This window comes from Carassius gibelio, chromosome B22, assembly GCF_023724105.1.
Source record: "Carassius gibelio isolate Cgi1373 ecotype wild population from Czech Republic chromosome B22, carGib1.2-hapl.c, whole genome shotgun sequence".
Classification (NCBI taxonomy): domain Eukaryota; kingdom Metazoa; phylum Chordata; class Actinopteri; order Cypriniformes; family Cyprinidae; genus Carassius; species Carassius gibelio.
The window spans coordinates 14,580,349-14,598,912 of NC_068417.1; the positions used below are offsets into that span (position 1 = coordinate 14,580,349).

An 18,564-nucleotide genomic window follows, 5' to 3' on the forward strand; every position below is an offset into this window, starting at 1 on the left:
GTCAGAAATCTGGGTGTTATATTAGACAGCAATTTGTCTTTTGAAAATCATATTTCCAATGTTACAAAAATTGCATTCTTCCATCTTAGAAACATTGCCAAGCTACGAAACATGTTATCTGTTTCTGATGCAGAAAAGCTAGTTCATGCATTCATGACCTCTAGACTGGACTATTGTAATGCACTTCTAGGTGGTTGTCCTGCTTCTTCAATAAACAAGCTACAGGTCGTCCAAAATGCAGCAGCGAGAGTCCTTACGAGGTCAAGAAAATATGATCATATTACCCCAATTTTACAGTCTCTGCACTGGCTACCTATTAAGTTCCGCATCAGTTACAAATTATCATTACTTACCTATAAGGCCCTAAATGGTTTAGCTCCAGCGTACCTAACTAGCCTTCTACCACGTTACAACCCATCACGCACCCTAAGGTCACAAAACGCTGGACTTTTGGTAGTTCCTAGGATAGCAAAGTCCACTAAAGGAGGTAGAGCCTTCTCACATTTGGCTCCCAAACTCTGGAATAGCCTTCCTGATAATGTTCGGGGTTCAGACACACTCTCTCTGTTTAAATCTAAATTAAAAACACATCTCTTTCGCCAAGCATTCGAATAATGTATCTTTTTAATTGTGAGTGTAGTTGCATCTGATCAAAGGTGCATTTTTATTCATTAGCTTGGGTTAAACTAATTTTACTTTGTTGGATCAGCAGCTATGCTAATGATGTCTGTATTTTGTTTCTATGTTTTGCCACGGGATTCACATCCCGTGGTAACTAGGATTTACACAAGCTCCAGTCTGGATCCAGAACACCTGAGAAGAGATGATGCTGACCCTCAGAGGACCTCAGATGATGCTAACCCTGAATGAACAAACAGAACTAACAATTATTCCTAAATGTGTGACTTAATCATATAATAACTTAATTAATAATATTGATAGTTCATCGTCTAGCTGACTACGTCTTGTATTATTATTATTTTTTAGTTTTTCTAAAATCCTGTCAAATGTGCACAAACTACTAGCTACTACTAAATATTGTAGAAACATAATTTTCTGTAAAGTTGCTTTGTAACGATTTGTTTTGTAAAAAGCGCTATACAAATAAACTTGAATTGAATTGAATTGAAATAAACATAAAATAATGTTTTGTGAAAAAATTATAAGCTGAATAAAAACAAATATACATAAGTTTTTCTCTTTTATTTACACATGTAAATATGCAAAACAAAAATACAAAATGTACAGAGAGTACTCAGGCTTATTTACGAATAAATTACACACAGAAAATGAATAAGTATGCATTTCATTTTTAACTTGCATCACAAAAATAAACTACAGAAATTAGGTTGTTTCATTGACAATATGACATTTAAAAAAGACATTAAAAAACTGTAATGTACCAATTTTTTTCCCACTGTTTTCTTTTGGCTAATGAAGAATGTATTTGTTAAGCATTCTCTCAAATAAAAGAAAACTTGTGCTCTTCTCTCCTCTGCCTCACTTTGGAGTTTGATGTCCTCCCTGAGCAGCTAGATCAGCTTCCACTCGCCCCCTCACCTGTCTGTCCCAGGACACTCACCCCCTCACCTGTATGTGGGGGTGGACTCATTTAAAATAATGTAATCATCAGGTTTTAGCCAGGTTTCTGTCAAACAGAGCACATCTAGATTATGATCAGTGATCATATTATTTACAAAAAGTGTTTTCATAGAAATGGATCTGATATTCAATAAGCCAAGCTTTATTATTTGTTTATCCGTATTGCATCTGTTTGTTGAACCTCAATTAAATTGTTACTCAACTTGGTTTGGAAATGTTCTAGTTCGGGGAAGAGACACAGTCTCTATAGTGTGATATCTAGGTGAAAGAGTCTCTATGTGCTGAGAATTAACTGACCTCTGTGACGGGAGGCAGCTAGCAGACGGTCGGTTTAGCCAGTCTGTCTGCTTCCTGACCTGGGCCCCAGTTAGTCAAGTATAAACACTAAGACTATTTGCCATATTTCTAGAGAGAAGAGTGGCGCCACCCCAGGAGGGATGAAGACCATCTCTTTTAAACAGGTCAGGTCTGCCCCAAAAGCTCGTCCAATTGTCTATGAAACCTATGTTATTCTGTGGGCACAACTTAGACATCCAGCCATTGAGTGATGACAATCTGCTATGCATATCATCACCATGTAAGCAGGGAGGGGACCAGAGCATATTACAGTGTCTGACATCATGCTTGCAAATTCACACACCTCTTTAAAGTTATTTTTAGTGATCTCCGACTGGCGAAGTCGAACATCATTAGCGCCGGCATGAAATAACAATCTTACTGTATTTACGTTTAGCATTAGCCAGCACTTTTAAATTTGCCAAGATGTCAGGTGCTCTGGGCCCCGGTAAACAGTGGACTATGGTGGCTGGTGTCTCTATATTCACGTTCCGTACAATAGAATCACCAATAACTAGAGCACTTTCATCAGGTTTCTCAGTAGGTGCAACACTGAGTGGGGAGAACCTGTTAAATGTTTTGATCGGAACAGAAGAGCGGTGTTTTGACCCATGACTACGCTGCCTCACTGTCACCCAGTTGCCCTGCTGCATGGGCTGTGTTGCCGGAACCGAACAATGTACAGGAATCCCTGAGCTAGACGCATCCAAAGCCATATCATCACTAGCCCTTGATGAAATATTCTTACCACAGTTGTTTGATGAACTTGTGAAAAACTGGAGCGAGAGAGAGGAGAGGAGAGAAGAAAAATGTCCCAGGACACTCGCCCCCTCACCTGTCTGTCCCAGGAAACTCACTCCCTCGCCTGTCCCAGGACACACACTCCCTCACCTGTCCCAGGATACTCGCTCCCTCACCTGTCCCAGGACACTCGCCCCTCACCTGTCCCAGGACACTCACTCCCTCACCTGTCCCAGGACACTCACTCCCTCACCTGGGACCTCACCTGTCCCAGGACACTCGCCCCCTCACCTGTCCAAGGACACTCACTCCCCCACCTGGGACCTCACCTGTCCCAGGACACTCGCCCCCTCACCTGTCCCAGAACACTCGCCCCCTCACCTGTCTGTCCCAGGAAACTCACTCCCTCGCCTGTCCCAGGACACACACTCCCTCACCTGTCCCAGGATACTCGCTCCCTCACCTGGGACCTCACCTGTCCCAGGACACTCGCCCCTCACCTGTCCCAGGACACTCACTCCCTCACCTGTCCCAGGACACTCACTCCCTCACCTGGGACCTCACCTGTCCCAGGACACTCGCCCCCTCACCTGTCCAAGGACACTCACTCCCCCACCTGGGACCTCACCTGTCCCAGGACACTCGCCCCCTCACCTGTCCCAGAACACTCGCCCCCTCACCTGTCTGTCCCAGGAAACTCACTCCCTCGCCTGTCCCAGGACACTCACTCCCTCACCTGTCCCAGGATACTCGCTCCCTCACCTGGGACCTCACCTGTCCCAGGACACTCGCCCCCTCACCTGTCCAAGGACACTCACTCCCTCACCTGTCTCAGGACACTCACTCCCCCACCTGGGACCTCACCTGTCCCAGGACACTCGCCCCCTCACCTGTCCAAGCAAACTCACTCCCTCGCCTGTCCCAGGACACTCACTCCCTCACCTGTCCCAGGATACTCACTCCCTCACCTGGGACCTCACCTGTCCCAGGACACTCGCCCCCTCACATGTCCAAGGACACTCACTCCCTTACCTTTCCCAGGACTCTCACTCCCTCACCTGTCCCAGGACGCTTGGCAAATGAACCATGCTTGTTAACAACAACACCACAATGAATTTCAGCAAAAATGTGTCTATAAACTTAGAATTTTTAAAATCTTTTCCCAGCAGACTTTCTCCAGGATAGTACTAAAACGAGAAAACTGGAACACTTATATAATAATATATAGACAGGTTTGCAATCTTAACATTAGAAAATATGACACAGCAGGAAAGTGCTTAAGTTTTGTTAAAACGTGCATGAGAGCACTTCAAAAACACAACAAAGGAAAAACCCTATATTTTGGCTGTCCTATTCTATGTGGGCTTTATGTAAAAAATAAAAATAAAATACTCACCTGGCTTTTAACACTTTTGCTAGGTATTTGAGTAAATAAAAACACAATTCAATGTGAAATCCTCCACAGAACTCTCACCTGCCATGTTCTTTGAATATAAACACTGTATGTATGTACTATCCTAGCATGCTAATCCCAAATTGACAAAATTTTATAGTAAATAGCAAATAAATGCAAAGTTGGCGATCAGTCAATGCTATATTTTACAAATGCATTGGTGTACCTTTACAAAAACGTATGCACCATTGAGACAATGACGTGAAAGTACTCAAAAAGTTCTGAGTGAATTTGAGAAAGTTATAATGAAATTACAAATAAATGTTAATAGCTTTCTGTGAATTCTGCCTATTGTAATGAGACTGCTATTAATAGATTCATTGGGTCATGCTGAGAACAGTGATACAAATGTTGCCATAGACAGCCTAAACTTCCTGTCTGCCATTTTGATTTTCTTTAAAATCCTTCTTTTTCAAATGCCTCCTGGACCATTTGTTATATTTTCACCAAAATCACATCATCTTCAGACCATTCTGATAAAATGTTATGGATCTTATGTTGATAGGCAAAACCATTTTTTGCATACCACAGGAATGATGCCAAAATGACACTTGTTTGCTTTGATTCATTTGATAACAGTGCCACATATTGGTAAAACGTGGTAAGCCAATAAATCATATTACTAGAGGTTGTATTTATGATTTTTTTTTTCAGTAGTTTTGACTGAAATCATCCTAAAATGACTTAAGTTACTAATTTCTGCAGTTTGTCTGATGCTTGTTTCTTTAGTGCTTGGCCCTGTAATTGCTGACTGCAGCTATATTTAGTGGTTATTTAAAACAATAAAAAGACAAGGTAAACAGGTGAAATGAGTCTTGTGGAATTACAATATAAACATTTTACATTTCCACCTGCAAGCAGAAAAATAACATTATCATGTAGCCTAAACATTAGAAATCTTTCACAGACATAGTACAGTAGTGGGGAAGTCATGGTCTAGTGGTTAGAGAGTCTGACTCCTAACCCTAGGGTTGTGGGTTTGAGTCTTGGGCCCCAACTGCTCCCTGGGTACCGCAGCATAAATGGCTGACCACTACTCGGGGTGTGTGTTCACTGCTGTGCATGTGCACTTTGGATGGGTTAAATGCAGAGCATGAATTCTGAGTATGGTCACCATACTTGGCTGTATGTCATGTCCTTTTCAATAGTAGAGAAAGACCTTGAAAAAAGAACATCATTTACAGTTTTGTTCCATTTGCACCTGCTGGTAGATTTTGTAACTGCACACTCTGACTGCTATTCCCACTGGGAGTTTCACTGACAGGCGATCTGACCAATCATAATACAGAACCTGCCATTTTTGTCCAGACAGTAATAGATTAATATTAGTGGACCTGAACTGAAATTGTGTATATTGCCATCTCTCCGCAATTCAGGCGTTACAGCAATCTTTCCCAACACATTAAAGATGTTTACATTTAGATTTATTCATTTAGCAGACACTTTTATCCAAAGCAATATACAATTGGGGAATACATCAAACGATTCGCATTAAAGAGGTAAACAGACACAGGAAGTACTGATAATACCAAGTTTCAGGGATTTTTCAAATAGTACGAGCTAGACAGGGGAATAAGTAAAGTGAAGCAAAGGTGTGATTTTTTTTAAAGATGACGTTAGGAATGATGAAAGAGATGAGTTTTCAGATGTCACTTGAAAATTGTGGGGAATCAGCAATCTGGGTAGGAATGGGAAGATCACCCCACCAGCCAGGAACGGTGAATGAGAATGTTCTGGAATGTGATGTTGTGCCTTTCTATGATGGCACCACAAGGTGTTTCTCACTAGTAGATCTCAGACTTCTGGAGGGAATGTAGATTCATAATAATGATAGTGAATGGAGCCACAAAATGGTATTTATTGTTCAAGTTTCTTAAAAAATGACAAACTTTGAAAGATGAGACTTAATTTCATACCTAGAGTAACCTGCTCTATCATGCCTGCTGGTGTGCTGCCAGTTTCCTCTTTGTTCTGTGATGGATTTTTCATCATGGCTTGTCAGACATAGCAACAGCAATGAAGTGGGACAAGTCTATCCAAATTGTCAATTAGCATCTTTATTTATTAATGTCATGTCTATTAAATACACACACACACACACACGCACACACACAAACACACACACACACACACACACACACACACACATATATATATATATATATATATATATATATATATATATATATATATATATATATATATAGAGAGAGAGAGAGAGAGAGAGAGAGAGAATATATACATACAAATATAAACTATATAAAATATTATTTAAGAAAAAAAAAAATTCAGTTCACCTACTTGTTCTGCTTTCTGGTATCTGACGTGCGTATCTGACGTGCCAACTGCAGCAGTAAAGGCAAAGAACAGGCAAATATGACCTAAAATAGAAAGGAAGTACTTAATTTAAAACAAAAAATGACATAACTGATTCAGAAGAAGAAATGACAGCCAGCTCTGTTTGGACCAAGTATGCGTGTGCATATCAAGTTATTTATAAATTGTCATTCTAAAATATATGTTTTCATTTCAAATTATTTATGATTGCTTCTGCTACTGCAGTGACCAACATTGCCTTTCTGTCATTAATTGCTTACAGAAGCTGGTAAAGCATCTGTGTTACTTAGTGTTTTGTTTAGCTGTCAGTCAGTAAATGTCATCAAAGACAAATGACAATTCTAGATTGTTAGTTACAGTAAAACTAAATACTGAATCAAAAAAAAAAAAAAAAAAAAAACTAGCCCTGCTGTCTCCGATTTGACTGTTTATTAAGGATTCAACATTTAATAATTAAGACGTTTTGAGGATATGAGATTTATAGTCAAGTCAAGTTAAGTCAACTTTATTTATATAGCCCTTTAAACAAAACAGATTGTGTCAAAGCAACTGAACAACATTCATTAGGAAAACAGTGTCTCAATAATGCAAAATGATAGTTAAAGGCAGTTCATCATTGAATTCAGTGATGTCATCTCTGTTCAGTTTAAATAGTGTCTGTGCATTCATTTGCAATCAAGTCAACGATATCGCTTTAAATTAAGTGACCCCAACTAAGCAAGCCAGAGTTGACAGCAGCAAGGAACCGAAACTCCATCTGTGACAGAATGGAGAAAAAACTATGGTGACCTCTGAATAAGAGGGAAACAGACTAATATTAGCGTAGATGCCACTCTTCTAATGATGTACATTGGGTGTTATGGGAAATGTTCTCGGTTCCAGTTTACCTAATTAATGCAGCCTAAAAATCCTTTAATGGATTTGGATATTAAAGCATATTAGTGTGTTATGTGTAAGCAGGGCCGTGCAGAGACCTTTGGAGGGGCAGGTGCTCAAAGTATAAAAGGGGCACATGGAACAAGGCTTTAAATAGTACTGTTCAAAATAGCAATACAGCAATATATTGTGATGCATTCCTTGCTGATTTGCGTATCGATATGGATGATTATGTATTGATATGGCAGCAAATGCTGTGATGCAGTTTTTAAAAAGAAAAAGATTAGAAGAGACAATTTTAAGTTTAAAAGTAAAAAAATAAAAATTATTTCCACCTAATAATAGCTCTGGGATTAGAAACTGAAATGTCTTAAATTGTCCCAACCTGATGGCTTTTTCTTCTCTGTTCTACAGAATAATTAAGAAGAGCCGTTATAGTTAAAACTACAGAAAACACTCAACATTTTCCTCTTTCTCACCAGCCTCTGTCTCCAGGCTTGCTTACCTGCTCTTTCTGTCACTTGTGCGTCTACATTTGCCTCTTTTTCTTCCTCTATCTCCATCTCCTCATCTGATCTATTACTTTCCAGTCTCTGTCCATCTAAGAACAAGGCACAATCTACTATTTCATTATCAATCTATTATTTTAACCATCACTACTATTCTTGCACCTAATCAATAAGTCCACCTTAAATATTGATACAAAACAACAAACAACTGAGTCATGCTATGAAAGCACTGTATAACTTATATAGGCTTATGTTTTATTTATTTTTCCTTTTTATTCAAAACAATTCCAAACATGCTTAATATATCATGAAATATCTCGATTCTCAAACGTATAAGTAAACGCGTTTTGCACCTTTATAGATTGTTATTTGATCAATAAATGGAAAGGTAGTGTAATCTATTAACTACACATAAAACCCCGACTTTTTACATAAGAGCCATATCATGCCATAAAATATTTTTAATAAGACTGAATTTGCATTTAATGTAAATTTTAATAACAATATTGTAAGTTACTTATTTTAACACTTTCATTTCATTTTCATTTTAGCGCTTTTTAGCACTTCCGTTTCTGACGCGCAGACTCAAACGAAGCTTGACGACGTCAGCAACCTGTCTGACAGATGTAAATCTTCTAAGTGGCTGTGCTTGAAAACTGCCACCGTTAATCTTGCAGAGACGGCGAGCTTGAGCGGGGAGTTCTTTGTCGTGAGTGAGCAGGAGTTAGTATTCTGATTAATTATTTTGTATAGTATTTTAAAATGTAACGCCAGTACGCCATATTAAGTTAATTGCCTGCGAGCTTCTCCTCCGGTCTGTACGGTAATGCGACAGAGAGCCGAGTGGTTATGACGCAATCGTTAGCCTATTTTTTACAAAAACTGTTTATACGGGTCCATAATGTAACATAGAAGGTAATGGAGCCCTTTATACATTGTCGTGTATCTTTAGAAATAAATAATGGACAAACAGAGTCTTTAAACGCCTCAGATGTAAAGTTATTCGCTGTCAAAGTGACGCCAAAATGAATGGGAGTCAATGGGATGCTAACGCAAGTGAAGTTCTGCTAAAAGATGGCAGCCCCCACCCGACTTCAACTTCCGGTCGAATTCCTTGCCCCTTGACAAAAACACCGCGTTTCATGATGACTCTTCTGTATGTCTCCGATTGGCCATTGCATTAGCGCAAAAGAACCGTTGATTGGTTATGATGAAGCGTTGTATGAACTTCTCTGGCTCAGCGCCAGCCAGCGAACACAGATTTGAATTTAGCAGCTGATGCTGAACGATCTAAATCACAACAGTGTGATTATATCAAATATATAAAAAATATTATTCTGCTGTTTTTTTTTTTTTTTGGTCGTTTGGAAGCTGCATTTAAAATCAACTTGGCTCAGAAATCTTTGAATGGGCATGACACCTCTGCCCTCAATGCCTGTGAAAGTTTCTCCCTCAAACAGCACGCGAACGTTACTCTACACCACCATAGACAGTAAAAGAAGTACACCACAGGCTACACACCGCAATATAAACATATCTAACGAGCATGTTCTCACATCACGTCGTTCTTGTAAAATAATAATAAGTAAATAAATATCAAAATCACTTCGTTGAGAATGAAACACCACTTACCAGCTTCAGCGGTGTTGAAAATAATATCCTCTGACAATTAAAAAATGCGCGTGCAGCGTGACGAATCATCCCGGTTGGATGAGGAGGTCGTCGTCGTCGTCGTCAGGTCAAAGGTCATGTTGGTCATCTTATTGACGGCTAAATTATTATTCAAAATTTTACTAATATTTAGATTGGGCATGAGCAGGCATTTCTCAAAAGGAAACGTTATGACAAAAAAAAATTAGAATTAGATTAGAGGAAAAAAGGGCACTTTGGGCACCAAAGGGCAACGCCCCCCCCCCCCCCCCCCCCCAGCACGTGCCTGTGTGTAAGCCAGGTTACAGAAATGGGTCTTTAGTCTAGATTTAAACTGCAAGAGTGTGTCTGCCTCCCGAACAATGTTAGGAAGGTTATTCCAGAGTTTAGGCGCCAAATAGGAAAAGGATCTGCCGTCCGCAGTAGATTTTGATATTCTAGGTATTATCAAATTGCCTGAGTTTTGAGAACGTAGCGGACATAGAGGAGTATAATGTAAAAGGAGCTCATTCAAATACTGAGGTGCTAAACCATTCAGGGCTTTATAAGTAATAAGCAATATTTTAAAATCTATACGATGTTTGATAGGGAGCCAGTGTAGTGTGGACAGGACCGGGCTAATATGGTCATACTTCCTGGTTCTAGTAAGAACTCTTGCTGCTGCATTTTGGACTAGCTGTAGTTTGTTTACTAAGCGTGCAGAACAACCACCCAATAAAGCATTACAATAGTCTAACCTTAAAGTCATAAATGCATTTATAAAAAGCAGAACATAAATAAACTCTTCCCTTACAAGCTAAATATGCACACACTAAATGGTCTGTTCATCTAACAGATCAAACCACATTTCTAAAAAAAACTGATCACAGGTTTCAGTCTGACTCAGAAGATGAGCTGCTGGTTCCACAGTGTGAGATGACAGACATTATTAAAGGAATAGCCCACCCAAAAATTTAAATTCTAACATAATAATAACAATTTACCCACCCTCCAAACTTGTATGAATTTCTTTCTTCTCATAAACACTATATATAAAAAAAATATTATTATTATTATTATTTTATTTTTTTTATTTTTTACTCCCATAGTTAAAAAAAAAGTACTATGGAAGTCAATGGTTACCAGCAACTGTTTGGTTACCAACATTCTTTAAAATTTCTTCCTTTGAAAATGTTCATTGTTAAATGATATAACGAAGAATGTTTACTAGTGTATAGTCCTAAAAAGAGCCAGTTGAGCATTTATTTATAACCACATATCATTCACACAGATCTTGTTGATTCCACCCCTATAGGAGGGTCAACCGCTTTCGTGGGAGGATTCAGAAGATGAACAGCTCAAGTGTTTTAGATCAGACTTTTCACAACTAAAGAAAATGTTTCACATGTTTGTTTTGTTCTGTTTGTGTTGGTGGCATTTGATTGGTAAGTCTTAAATTTATGTGTGTTTGTTTTTGTGGCTTTAATATCAGTAACATTCTTCACAGATGTCATGGGAAATAATGGACATTGATATAGTGAATGTAACTTTAATTTAAATGTTTGCAAACACAAAACCTGTTTAAAAATGATTTAAAAATATTTTAGTAACTCGTTTATCTACTGATCTAAATGTCCCATATACAAAATACAGAGGCATTATCAATATCAAGATTATTATTATTTTTTTAATGTCATAATTGACTTTGTATCTTCATACATTGTGCACTAGACAGCTAAACGTTCTGCTGTTCTGAATGTTTTATAATTCACATTAAGTTACAAACTACAGCTGATTTCAGGCTTTATAAACCAGCAGAGGCTTTAATCAGTGTAAAATCTGTTTGTTGATCAGGTGTGTTTGGTGAATCAGTTTCAGTGATGGAGGGAGATTCTGTTACTTTGAAAACTAATGTTACTGAAGTACAAGCTGACGACGTAGTGTGGAGATTTGGATCATACAATACTTCTATAGGTAAAATTAAAAAACAACAGCAAATCTTCTCCACATCTGATGTTCCTGACGGGAGATTCAGAGACAGACTGAAGCTGGACAGACAGACTGGATCTCTGACCATCACAGACATCACATCTCAACACGCTGGAGTCTATATAGTAGAGATGAGTGGAGCTAAACTGACATCAAAAACATTCAATGTTTCTGTCTATGGTAAACAGATCATTTGTGACCTGCAGTGCTACAAATTCTGTCAATTGAGTTTAACTTGTATCTTCTGGTTTTACTGGAACCAGAATATTATTAGAACTACTGAAGTGTTTCCTCATTTTATAGTTTGAAATGACAGAAACACCAAAAATAAGATTGTTGATGAGATTTACCCGAGTTTTTGGCTATTCTCTCATGTGTTCAGCTCGTCTTCCTGTTCCTGTCATCAGCAGAGACTTTTCACAATGTTCTTCATCATCATCATCATCATCATCACAGCAGAATTGTTCATTGTTGTGTTCAGTGGTGAATGTGGGTCATGTGACTCTCTCCTGGTACAAAGGAAACAGTTTATTGTCCAGCATCAGTGTGTCTGATCTCAGCATCAGTCTCTCTCTACCTCTGGAGGTGGAATATCAGGAGAACAACAGCTACAGCTGTGTGATCAACAATCCCATCACAAACCAGACCACACATCTGGACATCACTCAACTCTGTCACACATGTTCAGGTATGTCAGCGCTGATATTAATGTTGATTTTCTCTCAGTAATACAGTGCTGTTGTTTGATAGTGTTTGTTGTAGGTCAGACGGACAGATTCACTCACACTAATGGCTCATTTTGTTCATTACAGATCAGGGCTTACCTTTACTGTACATGGTGCTGATTTCTGCTGCTGCTGGATCTCTGATTGTCGTAGCTGCAGTCTTGTGGTACTGCTTCTGCTGGAAACGTAGGAAAATAGCTCAGAAATGTAAGTAATTAATACTGATGCTGAAATATTAACTTCTTGATTGAAAGCTTGATGTTTTAACATGACTGTGATTATTGTTAATGCAGTCACGATCAACGAGATATACCAAACACTGCCTAAACCAAGACCATGAAAAACGGTAATATCATTCATGACTGTGTTGTAAGATGACGTTGCAGTCTGATTAAAGCTTGATGATTGAAGTGTTGTGTGTAATATGACAGACAGTGAACAGATGTGGGTGGTCAGGTTTGAGCATGACTTGTTCTGTGTCGTGTCATAGCTGTGTGGGCGGAGTCAGCGTGGGGGATCACAGTCCTTTTCCCCCTCATTGGAAAAGCATGGTGTAGAAACATTTCTGTCACTCGACAGAGCAACATGCGAATAAAAACTGAGCCGTATTGGGCCGGACTGTCTGTACGGTATCTGTGACTGGACAAACTTCGTTTGGACAAACTTTTGTTTTGCTTAATTTTAATAAAGTGATAAAGTGATAATTTCATAGCCTTAGTTCATTATGCATATATTAAAAATATTGTAACATTGACAAAACAGGTAACATTAAGGTCCACTGAAGTGCCTTGAAATGAGCAGCGTTGTTATGTGTGGTGTGTGCTGCGGCTGCCTACTCATTTTCACAAATACAAACAGTAAAATAAATATATAACAGGAACCTTTCTATACAAAATATGAAAAAAACAAACAAACAAAAAATCATGGTTATTGGTTACTAGTTAGACCATTGTAAAAAAACGTTTTGCTACACTAACCATAGTTTAGAATTTTAAGTAAAACTGTGGTTATAGGCTATAATTGTTAATAAAAATAAACATAATAAAACCTGGCTAGCTTACTATACATTTACTATAGTAATACCATGGCTAATTTGTGTATAGTAATTCGAAGTAAATGTTTTAACAGACTATGGCATCACAGAATGTTAGGGAGTGAGATTTATTTGATTGTGATGTGAAGGAACTAAAAACAGATCATTGCAGAGTATTAGGCCCAATCCTAATTCTACCCCTTAGCCCTTCCCCTTTCACGTGAAGGGGTAGGGGTGTCTCGATTGTCTTTTGGTTGGAGGGGTAGGGGTAAGGGGAAGGGCCAGATAGCCCTTCAAACAAAGATTTTTTGGGACCACACTTCAAACGAAGGAGTATGAATTATCTCGGCAACATGGCTGCTACAGTGAATAAAAAGACACATAAATATAAGCTTTTTTTTGGCATAAATAAAGATTTTAACGAAAAGTAATCATTCGTTTTATGTTACATTTAATTGTGAGTTCATATTAACGGTCATGTTACTCAAAGAAATGTTAGCAAAAAATTGAGCTAGACGACGAATGATGATGTGTGGCGTCATGGTAGTGGTGTCCCAATCCTTAGGGGAATATTTTCTCCCCTACCCCTTGACACTCTGTTTTAAGGGACACGAGGAAGGGGTAGGCGGAGGGGTAGGGGAAGGGGTATAAAATAGAATTGGGATTGGGCCTAAGTAGTGCTTCCTCCAGTAGTCCGTTATCAGTCATATACATCTTCAGATCAGTTTTTTTTTTTTTTTTACTTATTAGACGTACAGAACGCACACAGCAACTTTTCGGCACTGCACTGAGCAAAAATCAATAGAAATATTCACAAAAAGTAAAGTTTAAGTGCCTGACAAGGTCTCCGCACATTAATTTGATGGTTTGTTTTCCACTGTATAAACGGTGGATAAACTATATGACATTTTTGTGGGGGTTCCCACCAATGCCGAACAAGTCATATTACCTTCAGTAAGGACCAGTTGAAAAAAAAGCATGCTTTTATGCTATTTACACTGTTTGCATATTGTAAACATTAAAAATATGAAAGAATTAAACAATGTGCATGAACCTAAATTTATTATCACGCAGTAAAGTGTTGTATTTTCCTCAATACAATACTATTTTATTCACAAATTGTCATGTATCATTTTAATTTGCTCAAAGTACTCACAGTACGTCAGCCTCACTCACTTTTAACATTCATTAAATCTTCTCCCTCATTACTTTCAGTTTTCCACCACACTTTGTGTTTCCCGGAAGAAGTTGATCTCGATTGCGGGTTAAAACCAAAGACTGTATAAAAACCATAGACAGTAAAAGAAATCGACACAGCGACCCCATTGGAACTCAACTGAGACAAGTGAAGCCCATTTTTAGCTATTTTTAGCACTTCCCTTTCTGAACTAAGCTTGATGATGTCAGCAACCTGTCTGACAGATGTAAATCTTCTAAGTGGCTGTGCGTGCAAACTGCCATCGTTAATCTTGCAGAGACGGCGAGCTTGAGCGGGGAGTTCTTTGGCGTGAGTGAGCAGGAGTAAGTTTTCTGATTAATTGTCTCCCTTGACTTTTTATACCTCCACATCCCCCCGATAGCCTCATAGACAGTAAAAGATTGCCTGTGAGCTTCTCCTCAAGTCCATATGGTAATTTATCTACTGTGCGACAAAGAGTCGCTGGTTATGACGCAATCGTTAGCCTATTTTTTACAAAAACAGAATCTACGGGAACATAAAGTAAGATACAAGGTAATGGGGCCTTTTATACATTTTCGTGTTTCTTTAGAAATAATTAATGGACAAATGGAGTCTTTAAACGCCTCAGATGTAAAGTTATTCGCTGTCAAAGTGACGCCAAAATGAATGGGAGTCAATTGGAAAAATAACGCAAGTGAAGTTCTGGTTCAAGATGGCAGCACGCAGCCGACTTCAACTTCCGGTCGACGTCCTTGCCGCCTGATAAAAACAGGTTAAAACGGTTCACTTCCGTGTTTACATAAACAAAACCAAAACCAATGGAAATGTAACGCAGTGGAACGAAAAAACGATATGGATACACACTCGTTCACAATATCGTTCACATTTGCAGTTGTACTCTGCAACTAAGACTGAACACGGTGTTACATTTTACCTTTCAGGACTATCATTTTGCAGAGGCGCTAACTTTGCAGAGCTAAATGACGTCTCTCCCTCTCTCTCTCTCTCTCTCTCTCTCTCTCTCTCTCGCTCTCTCTGGGTGTAATGGGCGGAGCTTAACCTAGTCCAGCTTCAGCCATTGGCTCTGCGGTCTTATTTTTTGTGGTGTTTATAGGCCTACAAATCTATTTATTGTTATGGTTACTCCTAGACAATATATGTTGTTTTACAGATAAAAATACTCACATCAAGTAAACGTCAGCGATCATTAAACCATACATAGGCTACAATTAATTAAAATGTTCAAATATTAAAACCAGAAACTATTGCAGAAACTTTAATAAGGACTTATAAAAGTTGGACTCATGTTAATATTCATTCGGAGTGAATTTAAGGCACAATTATATTATATTATATATTTGTTTTGAAATGTTTTTTTAACTGTGTCATCAGCAGGTTCCTGATTGAGTTTGTGTTTTCTTACAGAAATTAAAGGAGCTTGTGTGAGCCTGAATGATCAAATATGTTTAAGAGCTGATACAGACCCCTGACTCATATGTTTTAGTTCACATCTAATCTCTGCCAGGATGTTTTTTGTCTGTTTTGTTGTCACTCTTGTGTCACATGAAAGATTTTAATCAGTGTATTTTTATTTTTTTTTGCAAACACTCTTTCTTCGTGTCTGAAATGTTGTAATTTTTTGTTGTTTTAGTTTAATTGTGTGTACTGCATATCATAGCATCAGAAAATCTTGTAAATGTTCTATTTTTAGCTAATCACTCTGTTAATTCACAACTTTAAATGCCTCTATCACTGTCTACTCCTGATTAAATAAATATATTGAATATTGTATATTCAATCATATAGGGCTAACAATAAAAAACTCAATTAAACACAGAATACATTTTAAATATGGTTTTAACACACCGTTTTGTTCTGCAGGTGCAGGTCAGTAATACAGTTTTGACTCATATTTACACCTTTCCACTGGCATCATTTTTAGTTATTGGCGCCATCTGGTGGGTTTTGAATAACATCAGCGTAAAACATCATCACGTTGTGTGTAGGTGTGTGTGTGTGTGTGTGTGTGTGTGTGTGTGTGTGTGTGTGTGTGTGATTACTTGATGCATTAAATACAGAAATGAAGTGAAAACCACTGATGGTCGGAGTTCCTACCATTTAAAAGATGAATGCCTTACTGTTTGAATCTAACATGTAAATAACATGTTTTAATTTACTTTTTAATAATTTAATAGATGTTTTTATGTGATTCACATTGTATTAAAGGTATTTTCATCAGTTCATGTCCTGGTGTACAGTTTTTTTTTTTTTTTTTAACCATCGTTCTTTCAAGCTTATTAATGTTTTTTTAAGAAAAGATCCATAGGTCGTCTTCGTGTTTAAAACCCTCAGTATTTAAAACCACAACAAACATCACAAATACATTCACTTCCATTTATTAACATATTAAAACCACATTAATTGAGAAATATAAATGCATTTCTGTCAAATGTAAAGCACATGAAATTGACACACAAAAAAAGGTTAAATTCACCTAGTAAAATTCACATGGAGCCACAACATATTTGACCTCGATATAAATATAACAAAAGCACAGCATATAGCTAAAGGGTTATATTCAGTTATGTAACAGGGCAGGGGGGTGCCAATCATTTCAGAAGAGAAGGGGGGTGGGGCGCAGAAATGTCAAAAGTAGTAATAATAATAATAGGCCTAATAGTATTTGTGTACGTCTAATTGTCTAAAAAAAAAAAAAAAAAAAAAAAAAAACTCTTTCTTGTTTCTTACTTTTAATTTGCTAAGAAATAAAATACACGACTGGGCAATAACCAGTGATTTGTCTTATATAATATTTTTGACCACCTCAAGGGAATAAATACGAGATGGGAGGCAAATACATATATGTATCATTGGGTAATTACATTGTATATAAATGGCTGGCATCAGGGAGCCACTAAACTGCATTTGAATGCACGATCCATTTTAGTTTAACTTTCACTTTCGAGATTCGCGATTAGCTAATACATGGAGCAGCAGCACTTACCACACATTTCACAAGATTAGATGTTTGTCAGTGGTGCTGAGGATCTGCAAATCTTTCACATTCATTCTCAGTCAAGTCAGTAAGCAGGTTTATGATTCCTGGCGTCAAAAGTTAGGCTACTTCTATCATATGAGTCTGTTTTGGATTTCTGTTCGAGAGCGCCCCCTGGCTTGGAGTATGATTGAAACATACAGGTATGAGAGTGTTCAGCGCTCAGGGTTTTCACGTCATTTTGGACGAGAATGATGTATTATGGGCATCCATGATCCATGAAAAATAATAATAATAATCATTTTAAATAATAACACCTTAGTCAGGGTATTGCCTGCCTGAGACGCAAACCCACAACCTTAGGAGTCAAACTCTCTAACCACTAGTCCATGACTTCCAACAACATCAACTTACAATAGTAAAACCATGCTTATTTTTTGTATTGATATATACCATTGTAGTTTTAGTTTTTATAACTGTATTGCCTCAATGGTTTGAAGTTTTGTACAAAAAAAAAAAAAATATATATATATATATATATATATATATAATGTATGTATGTATGTATGTATGTATGTATGTAAAAAAGTTCTGATCTGAATCAAATGATTTGTGTTCTGAAGTCCTGACCTGGACTTAATTAAATGATTCATGATGCACGCTCCTAATTCAACCCCAGCACCGTTTCTGATCTGTATCAAATGATTTGTCGTCTTTGCACTGATCCTCGCTCCGAAGTACTGATTACATATTTTCCTCTTTAGAAAACTTTTTCAGAAACATTTCAATTTTCCTTCTGTGTAATTCATCACATCTGTTACAGCATTGTAACCAATCATTAAAAAAGATTAATAAAATTAATCTATTGAAAAAAAATAAAATAAATTGTTTAATGATACATTGAGGAACCGAAGCATTTCTTATTTGACAGTTTTTTGGATTAGTTTTAGGATTCATTTTAGTGACTGTAAAGCTGTTCTGTGTAGGAGGAGAGTCAGACTGTGAGATTGATGAGAGCAGGACAGGAAGAAGCTCTTAACCTACAAACTGAACACACATCAAACAAAAGGTCGTTCTCTTGCATGAGCTGCTTGTCTGTCCAACAGATCAAATCAGATTTCTGAAGGAAATGAGACCACCCCAGGTTTCAATTTGACTC

General features: G+C 37.8%; 2 protein-coding genes and 2 long non-coding RNA genes across 11 annotated transcripts in view; 1 reads left to right on the plus strand and 3 right to left on the minus strand.

Annotated features, from left to right (window-relative positions):
* Positions 1–16,653, plus strand: part of LOC127987238 (natural killer cell receptor 2B4-like) — a 92,239-nt gene extending 75,586 nt beyond the window's left edge. The window contains exons 2-4 of one of the 2 annotated variants that reach the window (XR_008161104.1): positions 12,285–12,404; positions 12,491–12,543; positions 15,836–16,653. Coding sequence is in view for 1 of the 2 variants with exons in the window: in XM_052589517.1 (XP_052445477.1) it covers positions 12,285–12,404; positions 12,491–12,537 (167 nt within the window). In the remaining variant the exon portion in view is untranslated. Of the gene's footprint in view, positions 1–12,284; positions 12,405–12,490; positions 12,544–14,445; positions 14,588–15,835 lie in introns of those variants that run through there. The other variant, XM_052589517.1, reaches the window with a different exon arrangement.
* LOC127987199 (uncharacterized) overlaps positions 1–18,564 on the minus strand; it is a 126,405-nt gene that overhangs the window by 26,763 nt on the left and 81,078 nt on the right. The gene's annotated exons all lie outside the window — the stretch shown is intronic.
* Positions 1,134–4,352, minus strand: LOC127987262 (uncharacterized). Of its 2 annotated transcripts, none has more exons than XR_008161140.1 (3): positions 3,232–4,352; positions 2,933–3,142; positions 1,134–2,855 (listed from the first exon to the last, which is right to left on the minus strand). It is a non-coding gene; the product is annotated as an uncharacterized LOC127987262 (long non-coding RNA). The 2 variants fall into 2 exon arrangements; XR_008161139.1 differs by having other exon boundaries at positions 1,134–2,773; positions 3,035–3,090; positions 3,180–4,352.
* LOC127987254 (uncharacterized) lies at positions 4,738–12,098 on the minus strand. Its single transcript, XR_008161132.1, has 4 exons — positions 11,823–12,098; positions 6,434–6,513; positions 6,049–6,164; positions 4,738–5,934 (listed from the first exon to the last, which is right to left on the minus strand). It is a non-coding gene; the product is annotated as an uncharacterized LOC127987254 (long non-coding RNA).